The sequence below is a fragment of the Oncorhynchus gorbuscha genome, linkage group LG24 (assembly GCF_021184085.1).
Source record: "Oncorhynchus gorbuscha isolate QuinsamMale2020 ecotype Even-year linkage group LG24, OgorEven_v1.0, whole genome shotgun sequence".
NCBI lineage: Eukaryota > Metazoa > Chordata > Actinopteri > Salmoniformes > Salmonidae > Oncorhynchus > Oncorhynchus gorbuscha.
The window spans coordinates 49134806-49151954 of record NC_060196.1 but is presented as its reverse complement, the minus strand read 5'-3'; the positions used below and the strand labels follow the sequence as shown (position 1 = coordinate 49151954).

The following is a 17149-nucleotide window of genomic DNA, read 5'->3' as shown; positions in this document are numbered from 1 at the left end:
AATTTATTAAAAACAAAAAATTGAAATATCACACTTAAATAAGTATTCATACCCTTTACTCAGTACTTTGTTGAAGCACCTTTGGCAACGATTTCAGCCTCGAGTCTTATTGGGTATGATGCTACAAGCATTGCACACCTATATTTGGGGAGTTTCTCCCATTCTTCTCTGCAGATCCTCTCAAGCTCTGTCAGGTTGGATGGGGAGTGTTGCTGCACAGCTATATTCAGGTCTTTCCAGAGATGTTCAATTGGATTCAAGTCCAGGCTCTGGCTGGGCCACTAAAATACATTGAGACTTGTCCCGAAGCTACTCCTGCGTTGTCTTGGGTGTGTGCTTAGGGTCGATGTCCTGTTGGAAGATGAACCGTTGCCCCAGTCTGAGGTCCTGAGTGCTCTGGAGCAGGTTTTCATCAAGGATCTCTCTGTACTTTGCTCCGTTCATCTTTGTCTCAATCCCGACTAATCTCCCAGTCCCTGCCTCTGAAAAACATTCCCACAGCATGGTGCCAGGTATCCTCCAGACGTGATGCTTGGCGTTCAGGGTAAAGACTTCAATCTTGGTTTCATCAGACCAGGTGCCTTTTGGCAAAGTCCAAGTGGGCTGTCATATGCCTTGCACTGAGGAGTGGCTTCTGTCTGGGCACTCTACCATAAAGTGCTGCAGAGATGGTTGTCCTTCTGGAAGGTTCTCCCATCTCCTCAGAAGAAGTCTAGAGCTCTATCAGATTGACCATAAGGTTCTTGGTCACCTCCCTGACCAAGGCCCATCTCAGTTTGGCCGGGTGGCCAGCTCTTGGAAGAGTCTTGGTGGTTCCAAACTTCTTCCATTTAAGAATGATGGAGGCCACAGTGTTCTTGGTGACCTTCAATGCTGCAGACATTTTTTGGTACCCTTCCCCAGATCTCTTTGGTACCCTTCACACAATCCTTTCTCGAACATCTACGAACAATTCCTTCGACCTCATGGTTTGGTTTTTGCTCTGACATGTGCTGTCAACTGTGGGACCTTATATAGACAGGTGTAGGCATTTCCAAATCATGTCCAATCAATTGAATTTACCACAAGTGGACTTCAATCAAGTTGTAGAAACATCTCAAGGATGATCAATGGAAACAGGATGCATCTGAGCTCAATTTCGAGTCTCATAGCTAAGGGTCTGAATACTTATGTAAATAAAAAATAGTTTTTTATTTTTCATACATTGGCTAAACTTTCTGTTTTTGCATTGTCATAATGGTGTATCGTGTGTAGATTGCTGATAAAATAATAATATTTAATCCATTTTAGAATAAGGCTGTAATGTAACAAAATGTGTAAAAAGTGAAGGGGTCTGAATCATTTCTGAAGGCACCATGTATAAACACACACACACACACACACACACACACACACACACACACACACACACACACACACACACACACACACACACACACACACACACACACACACACACACACACACACACACACACACACACACACACACACACACACTTTCCCTGTATTGGTGATGCAGTGGGATTACATACTGTAATCCCCTACTGAGTGATTAGAGTTGCTGAGGGTTTATTCATGGAACAAACTGTCACATGGTTTCCTGGGATACCATCACTGAGAGAACATCTGATTGAATTATAGAAGCTTTATGAGTACATAATTAAAGAGACAACCACAAATCGAATGTGTCACTACCACACAAATTAAATTAATGATTATTGTGGTCATTCAACCTCTAAAATCTAAATCTAAAAGTTTTGTTTAACAACTGACATTGATAGAGAAGCTGTTCTAATCTCTTCATGATGTCATGATGCTTGCCTTCAGAGTTTACTTCTGTTTAGGTGTGTGTGTGTGTGTGTGTGTGTGTGTGTGTGTGTGTGTGTGTGTGTGTGTGTGTGTGTGTGTGTGTGTGTGTGTGTGTGTGTGTGTGTGTGTGTGTGTGTGTGTGTGTGTGTGTGTGTGTGTGTGTGTGTGTGTGTGTGCGTGTGTGTGTGCGCGTGTGCATGCATGCACGCGTACCCACTTATGTCCATACGTAGCTATGTGCGTACATGCAATTGTGTGTGTGTGTGTCTTCACTATCTGTTTGCATTAGTCTACGACATCATAGTCTGGCATGAATCCCAGTCATCTCCAGCCTAAACAGATTAGAGCAACTCCATATCACTTAGACAGCCAGACTAATGGTAACAGTTACAGGTACCATAACCTTACCATAACCTTACCATAACCTTTCCATAACCTTTCCATAACCTTTCCATAACCTTTCCATAACCTTACCATAATCTGTCAGTCTAAAGCAGAGCTTCATAGATCAGGCTAACTTGCCAGTTTAGACACAGTAAATATTATCTCACTGGTTCTGTGTTGTTTTCCTCCATTCAGTCTGCAGCTGTTGATGTCTCTGGAGGAATGACCATGTCAGCCATCTTTAGCTGAGTCATAATTTAGTGATAACTGAGATTGGACCCTCAAGGGGTTGGGATATATACCTGAAGTTGACTTGGCTATTCTGAGTTGGACACCATCCGTTGTAAATACAGGTATACAGGTATTTCTGTCCTTCAATCTGAAAATGGTGACTGTCTATATGATAAATGACTGTCCTCCTCTCCTCCTCACCTGCATGTTCTCCCGCATGTCTGTGGCTTCCTTCAATGACGGAGCCGCCATTTTGAAAACATCATCCAAGGCTTTGACCCCCAGGTCCCTGAGTGCAGCGTACTCCCTCCCTCGCCTCGCCTTTCGCACAGACAGCCCCCGCTTGTGGGACTTGCCCCCTCCTCTCCGGTTGGTGAGAGCCACATGGACGAACAGCCGGGCGTACGGGAGGTCCTCCCCCATCAGAGACTGTAATGGTACGTGCCGGTAGCCTGGCTGTAAGCACTCCAGGGGAATGGTATACTGACCTGTGGTAAAACAGGGGAGATTAAAATTGATGTACAGTGGTGTTAGACAATGAAATGACCATGAGAAGATAGTGAATGTTCACTCACTCTTTAACTGCTACCAAGTGTTCTTTATCTTAGCTAGTGATACTTCCCCAGTGAACTAGCGATGACCTTCAAATGGCTGAAAAGTTGTTGTAGTATCACTAGTTCAACCCAAAGCAGACTGGTCACCGGACTAGCAGTCCGTGCAGAGCTGACCTTCGCCCTCCCGCTACTACTGAAGTGCTGACCTTTGCCCTCGTTCCAGTACTAACCTATGAACTCGTCCCCTATGAATTCATCATCAAGCACCACGAAGCGCACCATGGCCAGCTCGGGCAGGTTGATCTGGAACTCAAAGCTTTCGTCGAAGATGGGGTTGTCTCCGTTCTCCACCACCGTGCGGGTGCGGCGCTCGGCACAGTCGGCAGGGATACCATGGATCTCCACGTAGACGTATGGGTCCACCACATCTCCTTTAGCTCCAGAACCACACGGACGGGGCAAGTTCTGACCACTGATCACCTGCATGGATGGATTGGTTTGTTGATTGTTTTGAGTGTCAATTTGTGTGTTAGTTTGTTTGTCTGTTTGATTGTTCATTTGTTTGTTTGATTGAAATGTTCCCACATCTTATTTTAATTCAGGTGCAAGAGAAGTGTACTAAATTACAAACAATACCATTCAACCATGAAGCAGTCAACCAGCCAGGCAGTGTGTAGGAGCCTCTATTAAACTGATAGAAATAGACAGACAGCAGTGGTGTTCATTTGCCAGCCACTCACCTTAACATGGAGCAGCTGAGGGGACACACCCGGCACAGATTCTCTTGTATTGGCGCTGAAATATGAAACCTCCTGTCGCATGATGGTGGGTCGCAGCACATACCCACAATTCCCGTTCTGGCGGAACCAGGCGATGTTAAGGTCCATCATCAACCCGGGTGTCTGGTAGTTCATAGCCACAATCTGGCAACCGCACTTCCACAGGTCCTGTGGGTTCATGTTGCTGGAGTCGATGCGCATGGCGCTGGGGTAGACCCGCGACAGGAAGCGCTTGTTGTAGTTGACAAAGTCTCCCGGGCGCTCGCTGGCGCAGCGCACCGCTAGGGTCTCGTTGAACGAGCAGAACTCCCAGGGTTTCTGGGTTGAGAAAGACTTCTGGAAGTCTGTGAAACGTACTGACTTGCACAGAGTCACCAAGTCCGAGAGCTCCTTCAGAAGCTGGAACCGTTTAGAGGGAGGAGCAGGGGTCAGGGTTTTCACGCTACTAGTAACACCCCCCCCACCACCTTTCTGTCTCCCCTCCCCTCCTCCTCCTTCACTGTTACCAGCCTTCATCCTCTGGCACATCTCCGCCCCCTCGTCTTCATCAGTCACATCCCCCTCCGTCTCACCACAACCCTCCTTCAACTTCTGCCCCTTCAGCAGGATCTTGCCCCTCAGGGCATGGGGCGAGGGCAGGTACCCCTCCCCTTCCCCGAGGGGCCCCGTGTACAACCTCTCCCCTAGTATCCTCCTCAGGTGCTGGAGCATGACTCTCTGCTGGCAGGGGGAGCAGTGGTTCTCCAAGCACAGGATTAGAGGACACTCTGACGCTGTGAATGAAAAGCACCCAATCACGTCCAGGACACAGCGGAACAGGACAGGCGAGGTAAGGGTGTAACCAGTATAAACCACGGGTTCGTCATCAGGGCCGTCCCACACGTCCACCTCCACACACCTGCAGCCCATCTTTAAAGCCCGGATGTAGCCGGTGATGTCAGAGGGCCCCCTGAACTGGTCCTCGATGAGGTAGGTGTTGTGGGAGGAGTTGATGTAGTAGTGGGATAAGGGTTGGCTCATGTCCTGGCACATCTGGCTGTGCTCCGGGTCAAACAAGTGGCACTCCAGGGACGTAAGATAGCTGGTGAAACCGTCCAATGAGAGGCAGCCCTGGCGACGGCCCTCCTCCGACGGCTCGTGGGATTGGATGAGCTCCAGACTGGTGTCTTCAGTCACCTAGACAGGGAGGTGAGAGCAGAACAGAGAGATTCTCTTGAAGTGACATACAGTACCAGTCAAAAGTTTGGACACACCTACTAATTACAGATTATTTTGTTATTTTTTAAACTATTTTCTACATTGTAGAATAATAGTGAAGACATCAAAACTATGAAATAACACATGGAATCATGTAGTAACCAAAAATTAGTTAAACAAATCTAAATGTATTTTATATTTGAGATTCTTCAAAGTAGCCACCCTTTGACTTGATGACAGCTTTCCACACTCTTGGCATTCTCTCAACCAGATTGTCCATTGGAGTTATGTCCATTGGAGTTATGGCTGTTATGGTGACCATTTTACCGCCATACCGGTGGTCACGAGTCATGACTGCAGTCAAATTCTACATGACCGTTTAGTCACGGTAAATAGGCATCTCCAAAACTGTGCTCTGATGCTGCTGATGGTTATTAGAAGCATACCACACTTGCTAATTACCAGTCTCTAATGGCCTGGTATTCAGAGCTCTATTGTTCCTATAATTACTAATGACTAATTGTGCAACATTTCTACGGGCTTTTCAATTGTAGAGTTTTGATGGCCTCTATTAAAAAGAGGAGGATCCCATCAGATTTCTATAATCTAGGACTACTATATTTATTTCTCAACTTTACTAATATTAAGAACATTGCTTCTCTTTACAACATGAGTATTTCTACCTAGCTGGCATGAAAATGAACAACGGGAAAAACGTGCTCCATTATCTATTTAAGTGCAAAAATGATACGTATTTTTTCTAAATCAAAACTAATTTCACACATATATTATGTAATATATGTAAAGACAAGATTAAATGAAGAATAGTCTGATGGGTGACAATATTATAATTAGTGAATGATGTATTATCACTGAATGATGCCCAGCATGTGCAGTAAGGCAAGAAGCAGCGCATTCTTTTTCCCCCAGACTTTTTCACATCGTAGTCACACACATCACGTAACCTAGCCCATAGGTCTATATGTTTTGATAAGGTTTGTATCACAACTAAAGTGGCTAACTCCAAATGTAGCCTAGGCCTAGCACCATGGAACACGCTTAGAGAGCACGTAGCCTACAGATTCCAAGAACACAGGATGAGATGTTACTATCCTTTGTGCAAGCACTTCCAAGAGTTAATGAACAGTGAGCGTGGTGAAATTTGGGGAGCGCATCGTCAGTAGTGTACCTTTGGTTCCTAGGGTGTTTCGGCCTTTCACACTATACACCCTCCTCAAAGGCGGCCAGGGTGATCAATCCTACGCTTGCGTCCCATTCCCAATTAGTCATAGGAATTGCCTTGTTGTTGATAGCAAACATCCCATGGGACTATGCATGGCAGGGGCGTCCTCCTCCCTGAGTCAATCATTGTTGACCGCATACCTCCTGGCCCTCTCACTTCGGGGCCCAGCTGGGGTCTTTCCTCTTCATCCAGAGCCACTGACTGCTGCCTTCTGCCGCCTCTGATACAGCTTTGATTGCCGAACGCTGGCTCTGGCCCTTAATTCCCAGGTCTCTAAGCAGTCTGGCTGTAGATGTTGCCACAAAACCTCTGCAGCCCACCTCCACTGGTCGGACTTCTGTGTTCCAGCCATGATGCCGTGCTTCGGCAGCTAGATCAGCATAGCGCAGATGTTTTCGCTCATAAGCCTCATCTACTGAGTTTTCCCAGGGTACTGTGAGCTCAATGATGAAGACCTTATTGAGTGAACGGGACCAGAGCACCATGTCAGGTCTTAGGGTGGTGGTTGCGATCTCCGGAGGAAACACAAGTTGCCGGCCAATGTCAGCTAGCATTTTCCAGTCGCGGGCCAAGCGCAGCTGGTCTCGCTCTAATGGTGTAGAGCCGCTCTTCGGTGGTTTAGCCCCTTCGCGGACAAAGTTTGTCCGTAAGGAGTGTGATGCTGCTGTGGGTGGTAGGGAGTTGGTGGCAGCTCGCTTGTCCTCCAGGGCGGACGCAAGGTTTTTAAGGACTTGGTTGTGACGCCAAGTGTAGCGTCCTTGGGCGAGGCTTGTTTTACAGCCTGTGAGAATGTGCCTGAGGTTGGCTGGCATGGAACAGAGGGCACAGTCCGGATCTTCACCATACCATTGGTGAAGATTAACTGGTGTTGGAAGGACGTCATATGTTGCTCTGATGGAAAAGCTCAACCGCCTCGCTTCCATGGCCCACAGATCCTTCCAGCTGATCTTCCTCTTCTCCACACTGTCCCATCGAGTCCACTGTCCCTGTTTGGCAAGAGAGACTGCCTTGGCCCACCTTGCAGCCTCCTCCTGATGGCGTACTTCCTGCACTACCATCTTCCGCCGCTCTGGTGCAGTGGCCTTACTCCAAGCAGCACGGCTAGTTAGCCCAAGGCCTCCTCTCCCTTGCTGAACATGACCCACAATATCAGCATGTCTGAGGGCTGCTGTTGCCTCCTGGACTGCTTTTCCTGGCCTCCATTTGCGCCCAGTTGCCAAGGTCGGCGCGTTGTTGCTCACCACTGGGTCTCGAGATTCATTCAGTGTCATTTGGAGCCTGGTTTTTGCACACTTGAATTCCTCTGTTAGACTGGTGAGGGGCAGCTTGAGGACACCATCTCCATAGAGGCCTATGGTGGTAAGGCATTGTGGAACTCCAAGCCACTTCTTTAAGTAGCCTGTGACTCCTCTTTCCATCTTCTCCACTGTTGAGATTGGAACCTCATACAGTGCTAAGGGCCACAACACCCGGGGTAGGAGACCAAACTGCAGACACCAGGCCTTTAACTTTCCAGGTAGCTGGGTGTTGTCGATGGACTGTAGGCTACTACTGATGTCTTTGCGCAGCTGTTGCACCTGGTCTTTGTCCTTCAGGCTTGCATCATACCACCTTCCAAGGCTTTTTACCGGCTGCTCAGACACTGTTGGGATTTGGTCATCTCCGATGAAGAATTTCAGGTCAGAGAGTACTCCCTTCACAATCGAGATGCTGCGTGACTTGGATGGTTTAATCTTCATACGGGCCCAGCTGATGTTCTCCTCAAGTTTTCTGAGCAGTCTCCTGGTGCATGGGACAGTGGTGGTCAATGTTGTAATGTCGTCCATGTAGGCTCTGAGTGGAGGGAGGCGGAAACCAGAGTCGACTCGCTGTCCACCAGCAACCCATTTTGAGGATCTGATGATAACCTCCATTGCCATTGTGAATGCCAACGGAGAAATGGTACATCCCGCCATTATACCTACTACCTACAGAGCCTAGTAAAAGATTTGTTCTTATAAACTCAGTCATTACACAATCATGTGTGAAAACAGTTTTGACTGGCCACTATTTAAAAGAGGATCCTAGCTTTCTCGTGCTGCTAGTAGGCCCAGGCTATAACAGATACATTTCTTCTTTACTTGCATAGGAAAAATGTGGCCTTTTGTAAACATATTTCAAGCAACTATACTGCACTTTATATGACTGGAGACATTAGCAGAATCTTTTGTAATATTTCAAATTTAAGGCTAGTCAACTCTGCTGACACTGACAAACAATCAATAAAAATATCATGTCATGTTTCTTTAGGCCTGTCTAAAATAAATAATTAATTCATTGTGAAGGTTTAGGCTATATTACATGGATTTGACTTTTTAAAATGTAGATGTGCCAAAGGTCTGCGTCAGTGGCTTGCTTGTAGGCTGTGCGCTGAAGCCAGGAGATGCTAAACGTGTTCATGTTAATTGTTGGTCAATTACCGTGAGATCCTGCAGTTATTTGCATGACAATCACCGGCTGACAAAATTGACCGCCACAGCCCTAATTGCAGGGACACTTTATTTCTTATCAGCTAGACAGAGCTAAGAAGGACAAAAGAGAAGGGAAAGAGAGGAGAAACAGGGAGAGAGAAAACACAAGAACAGTTCTTCTGGTATAATATTCCTCTTCCCAATCCTTACCTGAGCCACGCCCTGCTCAGCCTCCAGGAACTTCATCAGATCCTTGGTATCCAGGAACTCCTTGTTGCTAGAGAACTGCACAAGGAGGAAGTAGATCTCTGGTCGGGTGCAAAGTTCGTGAAATACCTCAATGAACTCCTCCTTGGTGACCCTGTCCTCTATTTCTCCTCTTCTGTTGTCTGTGTTACCTTTAGCCACCACCTCTGTTCTAGTCCCAGTCACATCTCCTTAGCCACCACCTCAGTTCTAGTCCCAGTCACATCTCCTATACCGACCACCTCAGTTCTAGTCCCAGTCACATCTCCAATACCGACCACCTCAGTTCTAGTCCCAGTCACATCTCCTTTACCGATCACCTCAGTTCTAGTCCCAGTCACATCTCCTTTACCGATCACCTCAGTTCTAGTCCCAGTCACATCTCTTTAATCACCACCTCAGTTCTAGTCCCAGTCACATCTCCTTTACCCACCACCTCAGTTCTAGTCCCAGTCACATCTCCAGTTCTAGTCCCAGCCCCATCTCCTATCACCTCAGTTCTAGTCCCAGTCAGTTCATCTCCATCTTACCCACCACCTCAGTTCTAGTCCCAGTCACATCTCTTTACCCACCACCTCAGTTCTAGTCCCAGTCACATCTCCTTTACCGATCACAGTTCTAGTCCCAGTCACATCTCCTTTACCCACCACCCCAGTTCTAGTCCCAGTCACATCTCCTATACCGACCACCTCAATTCCATCCCCAGAACCAGTCCCAGCTCCAGCTACAACTGAAGTCCCAACCATTGCTTCAGGTAGAGCCACAGCCCCAACATCAGTTCCAACTCCAGTTGTCCGAGCCCCCCTCATCCTCTCTTTGATTCGATGGAGCTCCTTAAACCTGCGTTCTACTTTCCCACTCCTCACTCCAGGGTTAACACTCTTGATCAGTCCTACCGCCGACCGCAAACTGATCCCCTCCTCCTCTCTTCCACCAAGTCCATTTGAAACAACCTTAGAGGAGAACATCTCTGATAGCCAGATCAGACGAAGGCTGTCCTCACTGCTGGCTATCATATCCATGGCATGCTTCCCATACAGAATCAGATACCTAGGATGAGACAGAGAAGGATTACAAGGAGATGTCATCATAATTTAAAGATTCTAGGGTAGGAAATAATATGGGAGATGAGCCAACTCTTCCAATTGTTTTGATTCACTTCATTGTCTCACTGGGACTTCCATTTCGGTGCCAGTGGATCTTCAGATTGTTACGGTATGACATCACTGGGCCATGGAGAGTTGGCTAAAGTACAGCACAACCAGATCTGGCAACCCGGAAATACTTTGCCGACATGTATTCTACATCAAGATCTGGCAACCCAGCAAGACATTGATGACATGTATCCTACCTCAGGCCAGTTACCCAAACGTTGGCAACCTCTGCAGAGTTAGCTACCAGGTCCAGAGCTTCATAGGTCTCTCCGTAGATGATCGAGAAGGCACAGTCCTCAGAAATCTGGTCATAGATGCCGTTGGTCTTAAATGTCTCTGTGTTGCGGCCGGTGCGGACCTGGAATGACACAAAGAAGGATCCAATCAAAAGTCAGTGAAGAAACTCGGTGAAACAATAGGAACAGTATACAAGGAGTCAACTGTTCCGATTGCTTCACCGAGTTCCTTCACTGACTGATTGTTCTATTTGGCTCCAAGACAGTGCTGAAGAATAGTCAACTCCTGACGAGAGCAAACTCCATTTAAATGTATTGCAGATCATCCAATTAAAGTAGTTCTGGTTCAGGGCATGAACTCACTCATGGCATTCCCCAGCCATTGCATTTATCAGGATTTATCAACTCTATTATGATTCATAGCATCCCTGTCTCCACTTTGTTCTCCTCCTGGGTGTGTACCTACCTCTCTGATGGAGGGGACGGCGATGCGGGCCTTATCTGACTCCTTCTTGGAGGGCTCCCATCGCAGGGCCTGCAGACTTGACTCCAGCAGGTAGTAGCGTTGGTAGACTCGTGAGTTGGAGCGCACTTTCCGCAGCTCAGTACCCCTCACCTGAGACAAACAGCACGTCAATTATGCACAGACATTGATCCTATTCACTGGGAAGCAAACAGGACGAAATAGACTACCTGGCCAATGAAAAACGCCTGTTTTCGTTTTCCGTTGCGAAACGTTTTTCAACGGTGTGCACTAATGAACAACTGAAACCAACAGACACTGCCACTACAGAACTGTATCACTAGTTTATAACTAGTGTGTGTAATAGGTGATGTTCACCACCATAGCACTGATGCAGTCTGCAGCGCTGCTGATCTTCCTCTCAGAGAGACTGCTGCTGAAGGAGACCGTCTTCTTCCTCTCACGACCAGCACGAGAACCATCCTACAGAGAGACAGAGGGAGGTTCAAAGGGAGGGATGGAGGGAGGGAGACAGAGGGGAAGAGGATGAGAGGGGAAGCGATAGGAGGAAATTGGGAAAGTGGAGAGAGAGTGGAGCAGAGGGAAAGGGAAAAAGATATTAATACAGATGAATCTACACTCCAACCAGCACAGGTTCATTACACTCTGTAGTTGTTTCTTCTGATATCATGTGTCAGAGTGCCTTTGCCCTTCACCCTTAACCCATTAATCAAACACTGATGGGCTTTGAGAATTCTAAATCCGATTGTCCGTAGTGACTTTGGCCTCCAAATCGTCTGAGTTCTAAATCACTCTTCCACACAATCTAGAAAAAAACTGTCAAAGAGAATCAGTAGCAGCATCAATGATGGAGTCTGACAGAATGATGGAGCATCAGGAAAGACACAGGGAACACTGTTTCGTCCTGTAATCCAATCACGTTAACACACATTGAAAGGTGCCCTGACGCGGCCAATGATGACTGGCGACCTTATCATTCAGCCTAGTCAATACACAAGAACAGATTTCAACCTAAAAAAATGAGGCCTCCCGAGTGGCGCAGCGGTCTAAGGCACTGCAGTGCTTGAAGCATCACTACAGACCCGGGTTCGATCCCAGGCTGTGTTACAGCCAGCTGTGACCCGGCGACCCAATTGGCCCAGCGTCGTTAGGAGAGGGTTTGGCAGACTGGAATTTCCTTGTCCCTTCGTGCTCTAGCAGCTCCTTGTGGCAGGACGGCCAACTTCAAGCTGACTTCGGTCGCCAGCTGCACTGTTTCCTCTGACACATTGGTGCGGCTGGCTTCCGGGTTAAGTGAGCAGTGTGTCAAGAAGTTGTGTGGCTTGGCCTGGTCGTGTTTCAGAGGAGGCATGGCTCTTGACCTTTGACCTACGGACTCGGGAGAGGCAGTTGCAGCAGTGGGACAAGACTGTAACTACCAATTGGGGAGAAAAAGGGGTCAACCTTTTTATATATATTTTTATTATTCAGAATAAATTCAATATAAACCCACACAAAAACCCATAGAGAAATTGACAAAACAAATAGATGTAGGACCTTAGCAGTTGTAAAGGCACAGCCTTCTTCAGAAGACCCTTCTGTCTTCTGCATCTCCTCATCACCGTGTTTCTACACCTGCATTGCTTGCTGTTTGGGGTTTTAGGCTGGGTTTCTGTACAGCACTTTGAGATATCAGCCGATGTAAAAAGGGCTTTATAAATACATTGGATTTGTCTTCTGCACCTCCTTCTGCATCTCCGTCTGCCTTCTGCATCTCCTTCTGCCTTCTGCATCTCCTTCTGCATCTCCTTCTGCCTTCTGCATCTCCTTCTGCCTTCTGCATCTCCTTCTGCATCTCCTTCTGCATCTCCTTCTGCACCTCCTTCTGCCTTCTGCACCTCCTTCTGCCTTCTGCATCTCCTTCTGCATCTCCTTCTGCCTTCTGCACCTCCTTCTGCCTTCTGCACCTCCTTCTGCCTTCTGCATCTCCTTCTGCCTTCTGCACCTCCTTCTGCCTTCTCCATCTCCTTCTCCATCTCCTTCTGTCTTCTGCATCTCCTTCTGCCTTCTGCATCTCATTCTGCCTTCTGCACCTCCTTCTGCCTTCTGCACCTCCTTCTGCCTTCTGCATCCCCTTCTGTCTTCTGCATCTCCTTCTGTCTTCTGCATCTCCTTCTGTCTTCTGCATCTCCTTCTGTCTTCTGCATCTCCTGCATCTGCGTCAACCTTGTTCAGAAGCTCTAGATGAAACTGTGTGCTAAATGACCATGTCATTTCGTTAAGGTTGCCTGCATCATCAACTGATCAGGGTCAAAGGTTAGTTGGATAGTCAGGCATGAGCAAATGAAAAGCCCCTTTGACTGTTCACTGTAAACTGTAGGACTGTTCCGTAGAAAGAGGGAGAGAAAGAAAGAGAAAGAGTGAGAGGGAAACAGAATGTGGAAATTCCTGTTATGTATACTTGAGTGTGGTCACAGAGGTGAGAAGGGGAGAATTGGCCCAGTGTCGTCCGGGTTAGGAGAGTGTTTCCTCTGACACATTGGTGCAGCTGGCTTCTGGGTTAAGTGGGTGGGTGTTAAGAAGCAAGGTTTGGCGGGTCATGTTTCAGAGGACGCATGACTCGACCTTCGCCTCCCAAGCCCGTTATGGGGCGAGTAAGACAAGGTTGAAATTGGGGAGAACAATGGGGTAAAATACCCCCCAAAAAATGTATAGTTGTCTATCCCTGTACCAAAACTAGATTTCCCATGTGGACACTATGAGAATGTTTGATCAGTGACACATTGTAACCACTGCATGAACAACCAGAAAGAGAGAGAACGGTGGTGGTGTTTAAGTCCCTGCTCCTTCATGTGACCCCACCTCAAACAGATGTTCTTCCAACAGGGATCAATTATGTCTGATCATTTTATCTCCTTTATCAACCCATGGTTCCCTCTTCTCTATTCCTTCTCTTTTCTTGTTCCTGGAAGAGAAAGAATGAGTATCCCTTGCCTTTCTGCTGTTTCTATGAGAATATCATGGCAGAAACACTGGTTGCGCACACAGAAAGACAACTGTGCTAGATACAGAGCTGCACTGCTGTCAAAGAAAATCAATGTCCACTAAATCTACAGTACCAGTAGGGTTTCTCCACAGCCATTCACACCCAAGTGAAATCACTGGACATACAGGAAATACCATCCAAATGCATTTAAAGACTTGTTTCTCTCGCAGTTCAAAGACCTGTGTCTATTCTATGTATAGCTTAAAAGTCAGATTAATGTTATTGGTACCAAATGGCACCCTACTCCCTATATAGTGCTGTACCCTATGGGCCCTGGTCGAAAGTAGTGCACTATAGGGAAATAGGGTGCTATTTGGGAAGCATACAGACAGTAACAGACTCTAGAACTAGGATATGTAGTTCTATGAGGTTCATGTGGTAGCCTCACACCAGCAGAAGTTTGCATGTCTGTTAGGCTGGAGGAGCAAATGCCATGTGACCTATTCAATAGACTGATTAAATTGAAGTCTGTATAGGGCCACTTCATACTGTATGTAGTAAACTCACAAAAAAAAGAAACGTCCTCTCACTGTCAACTGCGTTTAGTTTCAGCAAACTTAACATGTGTAAATATTTGTATGAACATAACAGGATTCAACAGACATAAACTGAACAAGTTCCACAGACATGTGACTAACCTGAACTGGGATAATGTGTCCCTGAACAAAGGGGGGTCAAAATCAAAAGTAACAGTCGGTATCTGGTGTGGCCACTGCATTAAGTACGTACTGCAGTGCATCTCCTCCTCATGGACAGCACCATATTTGCCAGTTCTTGATGTGAGATGTTACCTCACTCTTCCACCAAGGCACCTGCAAGTTCCCAGACATTTCTGGGGGTGAATGGCCCTCACCCTCTGACCCAACAGGTCCCAGACGTGCTCAATGGGATTGAGATCAGGGCTCTTCGCTGGCCATGGCAGAACATGGACATTCCTGTCTTGCAGGAAATCATGCACAGAACGAGCAGTGTGGCTGGTGGCATTGTCTTGCTGGAGGTCATGTCAGAATGAGCCTGCAGGAAGGGTAACACATGAGGGAGGAGGATGTCTTCCCTGTAACGCACAGCATTGAGATTGCCTGCAATGCCAACAAGCTCAGTCCGATGATGCTGTGACACACCGCCCCAGACCATGACGGACCTTCCACCTCCAAATCGATCCCGCTCCAGAGTACAGGCCTCGGTGTAACGCTCATTCCTTCGACGATAAACGCAAATCTGACCATCACCCCTGGTGAGACAAAACTGCGACTCGTCAGTGAAGATAACTTTTTGTCAGTCCTGTCTGGTCCAGCAACGGTGGATTTGTGCCCATAGGTGACGTTGTTGCTGGTGATGTCTGGTGAGGACCTGCCTTAAAACAGGCTTACAAGCCCTCATCAAGCCTCTCTCAGGCTATTGTGGACAGTCTGAGCAGTGATGGAGGCCATGTGCGTTCCTGGTGTAACTCGGGCAGTTGAGATGTTTATACCTGTCCCGCAGGTGTGATGTTCGGATGTACCGATCCTGTGCAGGTGTTGTTACATGTGGTCTGCCACTGTGAGGACGATCCGCTGTCCATCCTGTCTCCCTGTAGCGCTGTCTTTGGCGTCTCACAGTACGGACATTGCAATCTATTGCCCTGGCCACATCTGCAGTCCTCATGCCTCCTTGCAGCATGCCTAAGGCATGTTCACGCAAATGAGCAGGGACCCGGGGCATCTTTCTTTTGGTGTTTTTCAGAGTCAGTAGAAAGGCCTTTTTAGTGTCCTAAGTTTTCATAACTGTGACCTTAATTGCCTACCGTCTGTAAGCTGTTAGTGTCTTAACGACCGTTCCACGGGTGCATGTTCATTAATTGTTCATGGTTCATTGAACAAGCATGGGAAACAGTGTTTGAACCCTTTACAATGAAGATCTGTGAAGTTATTTAGATTTTTACAAATTATCTTTGAAAGACAGGGTCCTGAAAAAGGAATATTTCTTTTTTTGCTGAGTATATGTCTACACACACACAACCTCATTACACGTATCAATACAAAACACACACACACACTAATCTCTGACGTCAATATAGACCCTGAACACATTACCTTGAAAAGAGATGAGCTGGTCACGCACAAACACACTCATTCAGTTGTAAACAAGTGGCCAATGTGCACATGTAAACGAGCACAGTGAGAAAACACACTTACATACACCCTGTGTTCACTGTCTTCTAACATTTTCGTCAAAAAGCCATGTAACCTTTTAAGGTCTGTAACCTCTGCTTGAATTATATAATTAGCCACGCTACCTTAGACTGAGGGGTGTGTGTGTGTGTGTGTGTGTGTGTGTGTGTGTGTGTGTGTGTGTGTGTGTGTGTGTGTGTGTGTGTGTGTGTGTGTGTGTGTGTGTGTGTGTGTGTGTGTGTGTGTGTGTGTGTGTGTGTGTGTGTGTGTGTGTGTGTGTGTGTGTGTGTGTGTGTGTGTGTGTGTGTGTGTGTGTGGAAGACAGAGCAAGAGAGGAAAAAAAGACAAATAAAAAAGAAACAAAGCTTTGGTCCTGAACTTTTGTCCTTTGAGGCTTTAAAACCATGATGTTGAACATTCCAAGCCACTGGGAAACGTCCATGACAGACATTGTAGTCCCCTTAGCTTGCTATGTAACTTCTGAGTGATAGGAAGCACAAGCACCACCACAAATCAGCCTATACCACTGCACACACATTCGTCGTAACTATGACAACTAGCATAGCATTGTCAGCAAATGACTGCTGTCTGAACACACACAAGTCCGGTCACTTGTAACTTGCTGTTTGGCCAGTCAGTATTCCAAAACAGAATTGAAAAACAAAAGTGATTCGAGCATTAAGGCCTGCAGTGTGAACAAGGCTTTAGAGACTCATGATTGATGGCATACTGTGCTCTGAAACACACATGCAGGTACCAGCAGGCTCAAACACCTGGCTGTGATCATCTGGGATTTCTGTGTTTAAACACAAACATATACACACCACCAAAAACCATCATGCTAAAAACATTATACATCTTCTGGACGGTGGCTTAGCATTAAAAAGGTTAGTACAAACTATGATCATATGTGTCTCACTTCTGCACCTGTATGTGTGTGTCTGTGTGTGTATCTGTGTGTCTGTGTGTCAGGGTTGAGGTCAATTCCATTTAAATTCCAGTCAATTCAGAACGTAAACCAAACTCCAATTCCACATTGTCCTCATTGAAAAGCATTGAATATAATTGACATTTCAGTGTACTTCCTGAATTGACTGGAATTGAAATGGAATTGACCCCAACTCTGTTGTGCATGTGAGTGTGTGTTAATGCATCGATGCGTATTTGATACAGTATGGGACAGGAAGTCAATGTTACAACGCAGA

At 46.8% G+C, this 17149-nt stretch overlaps 1 protein-coding gene across 1 annotated transcript in view; it reads right to left on the bottom strand.

Annotated features, from left to right (window-relative positions):
* LOC124012967 (inactive phospholipase C-like protein 2) overlaps positions 1-17149 on the bottom strand; it is a 47359-nt gene that overhangs the window by 17975 nt on the left and 12235 nt on the right. Inside the window, exons 2-9 of the mRNA XM_046327067.1 lie at positions 11130-11231; positions 10752-10901; positions 10247-10407; positions 9681-9945; positions 8860-9015; positions 3721-4935; positions 3211-3460; positions 2628-2914 (exon numbers count right to left, since the gene is read on the bottom strand). Of these exons, the coding sequence (XP_046183023.1) occupies positions 2628-2914; positions 3211-3460; positions 3721-4935; positions 8860-9015; positions 9681-9945; positions 10247-10407; positions 10752-10901; positions 11130-11231 (2586 nt within the window). The remainder of the gene's footprint in view (positions 1-2627; positions 2915-3210; positions 3461-3720; positions 4936-8859; positions 9016-9680; positions 9946-10246; positions 10408-10751; positions 10902-11129; positions 11232-17149) is intronic.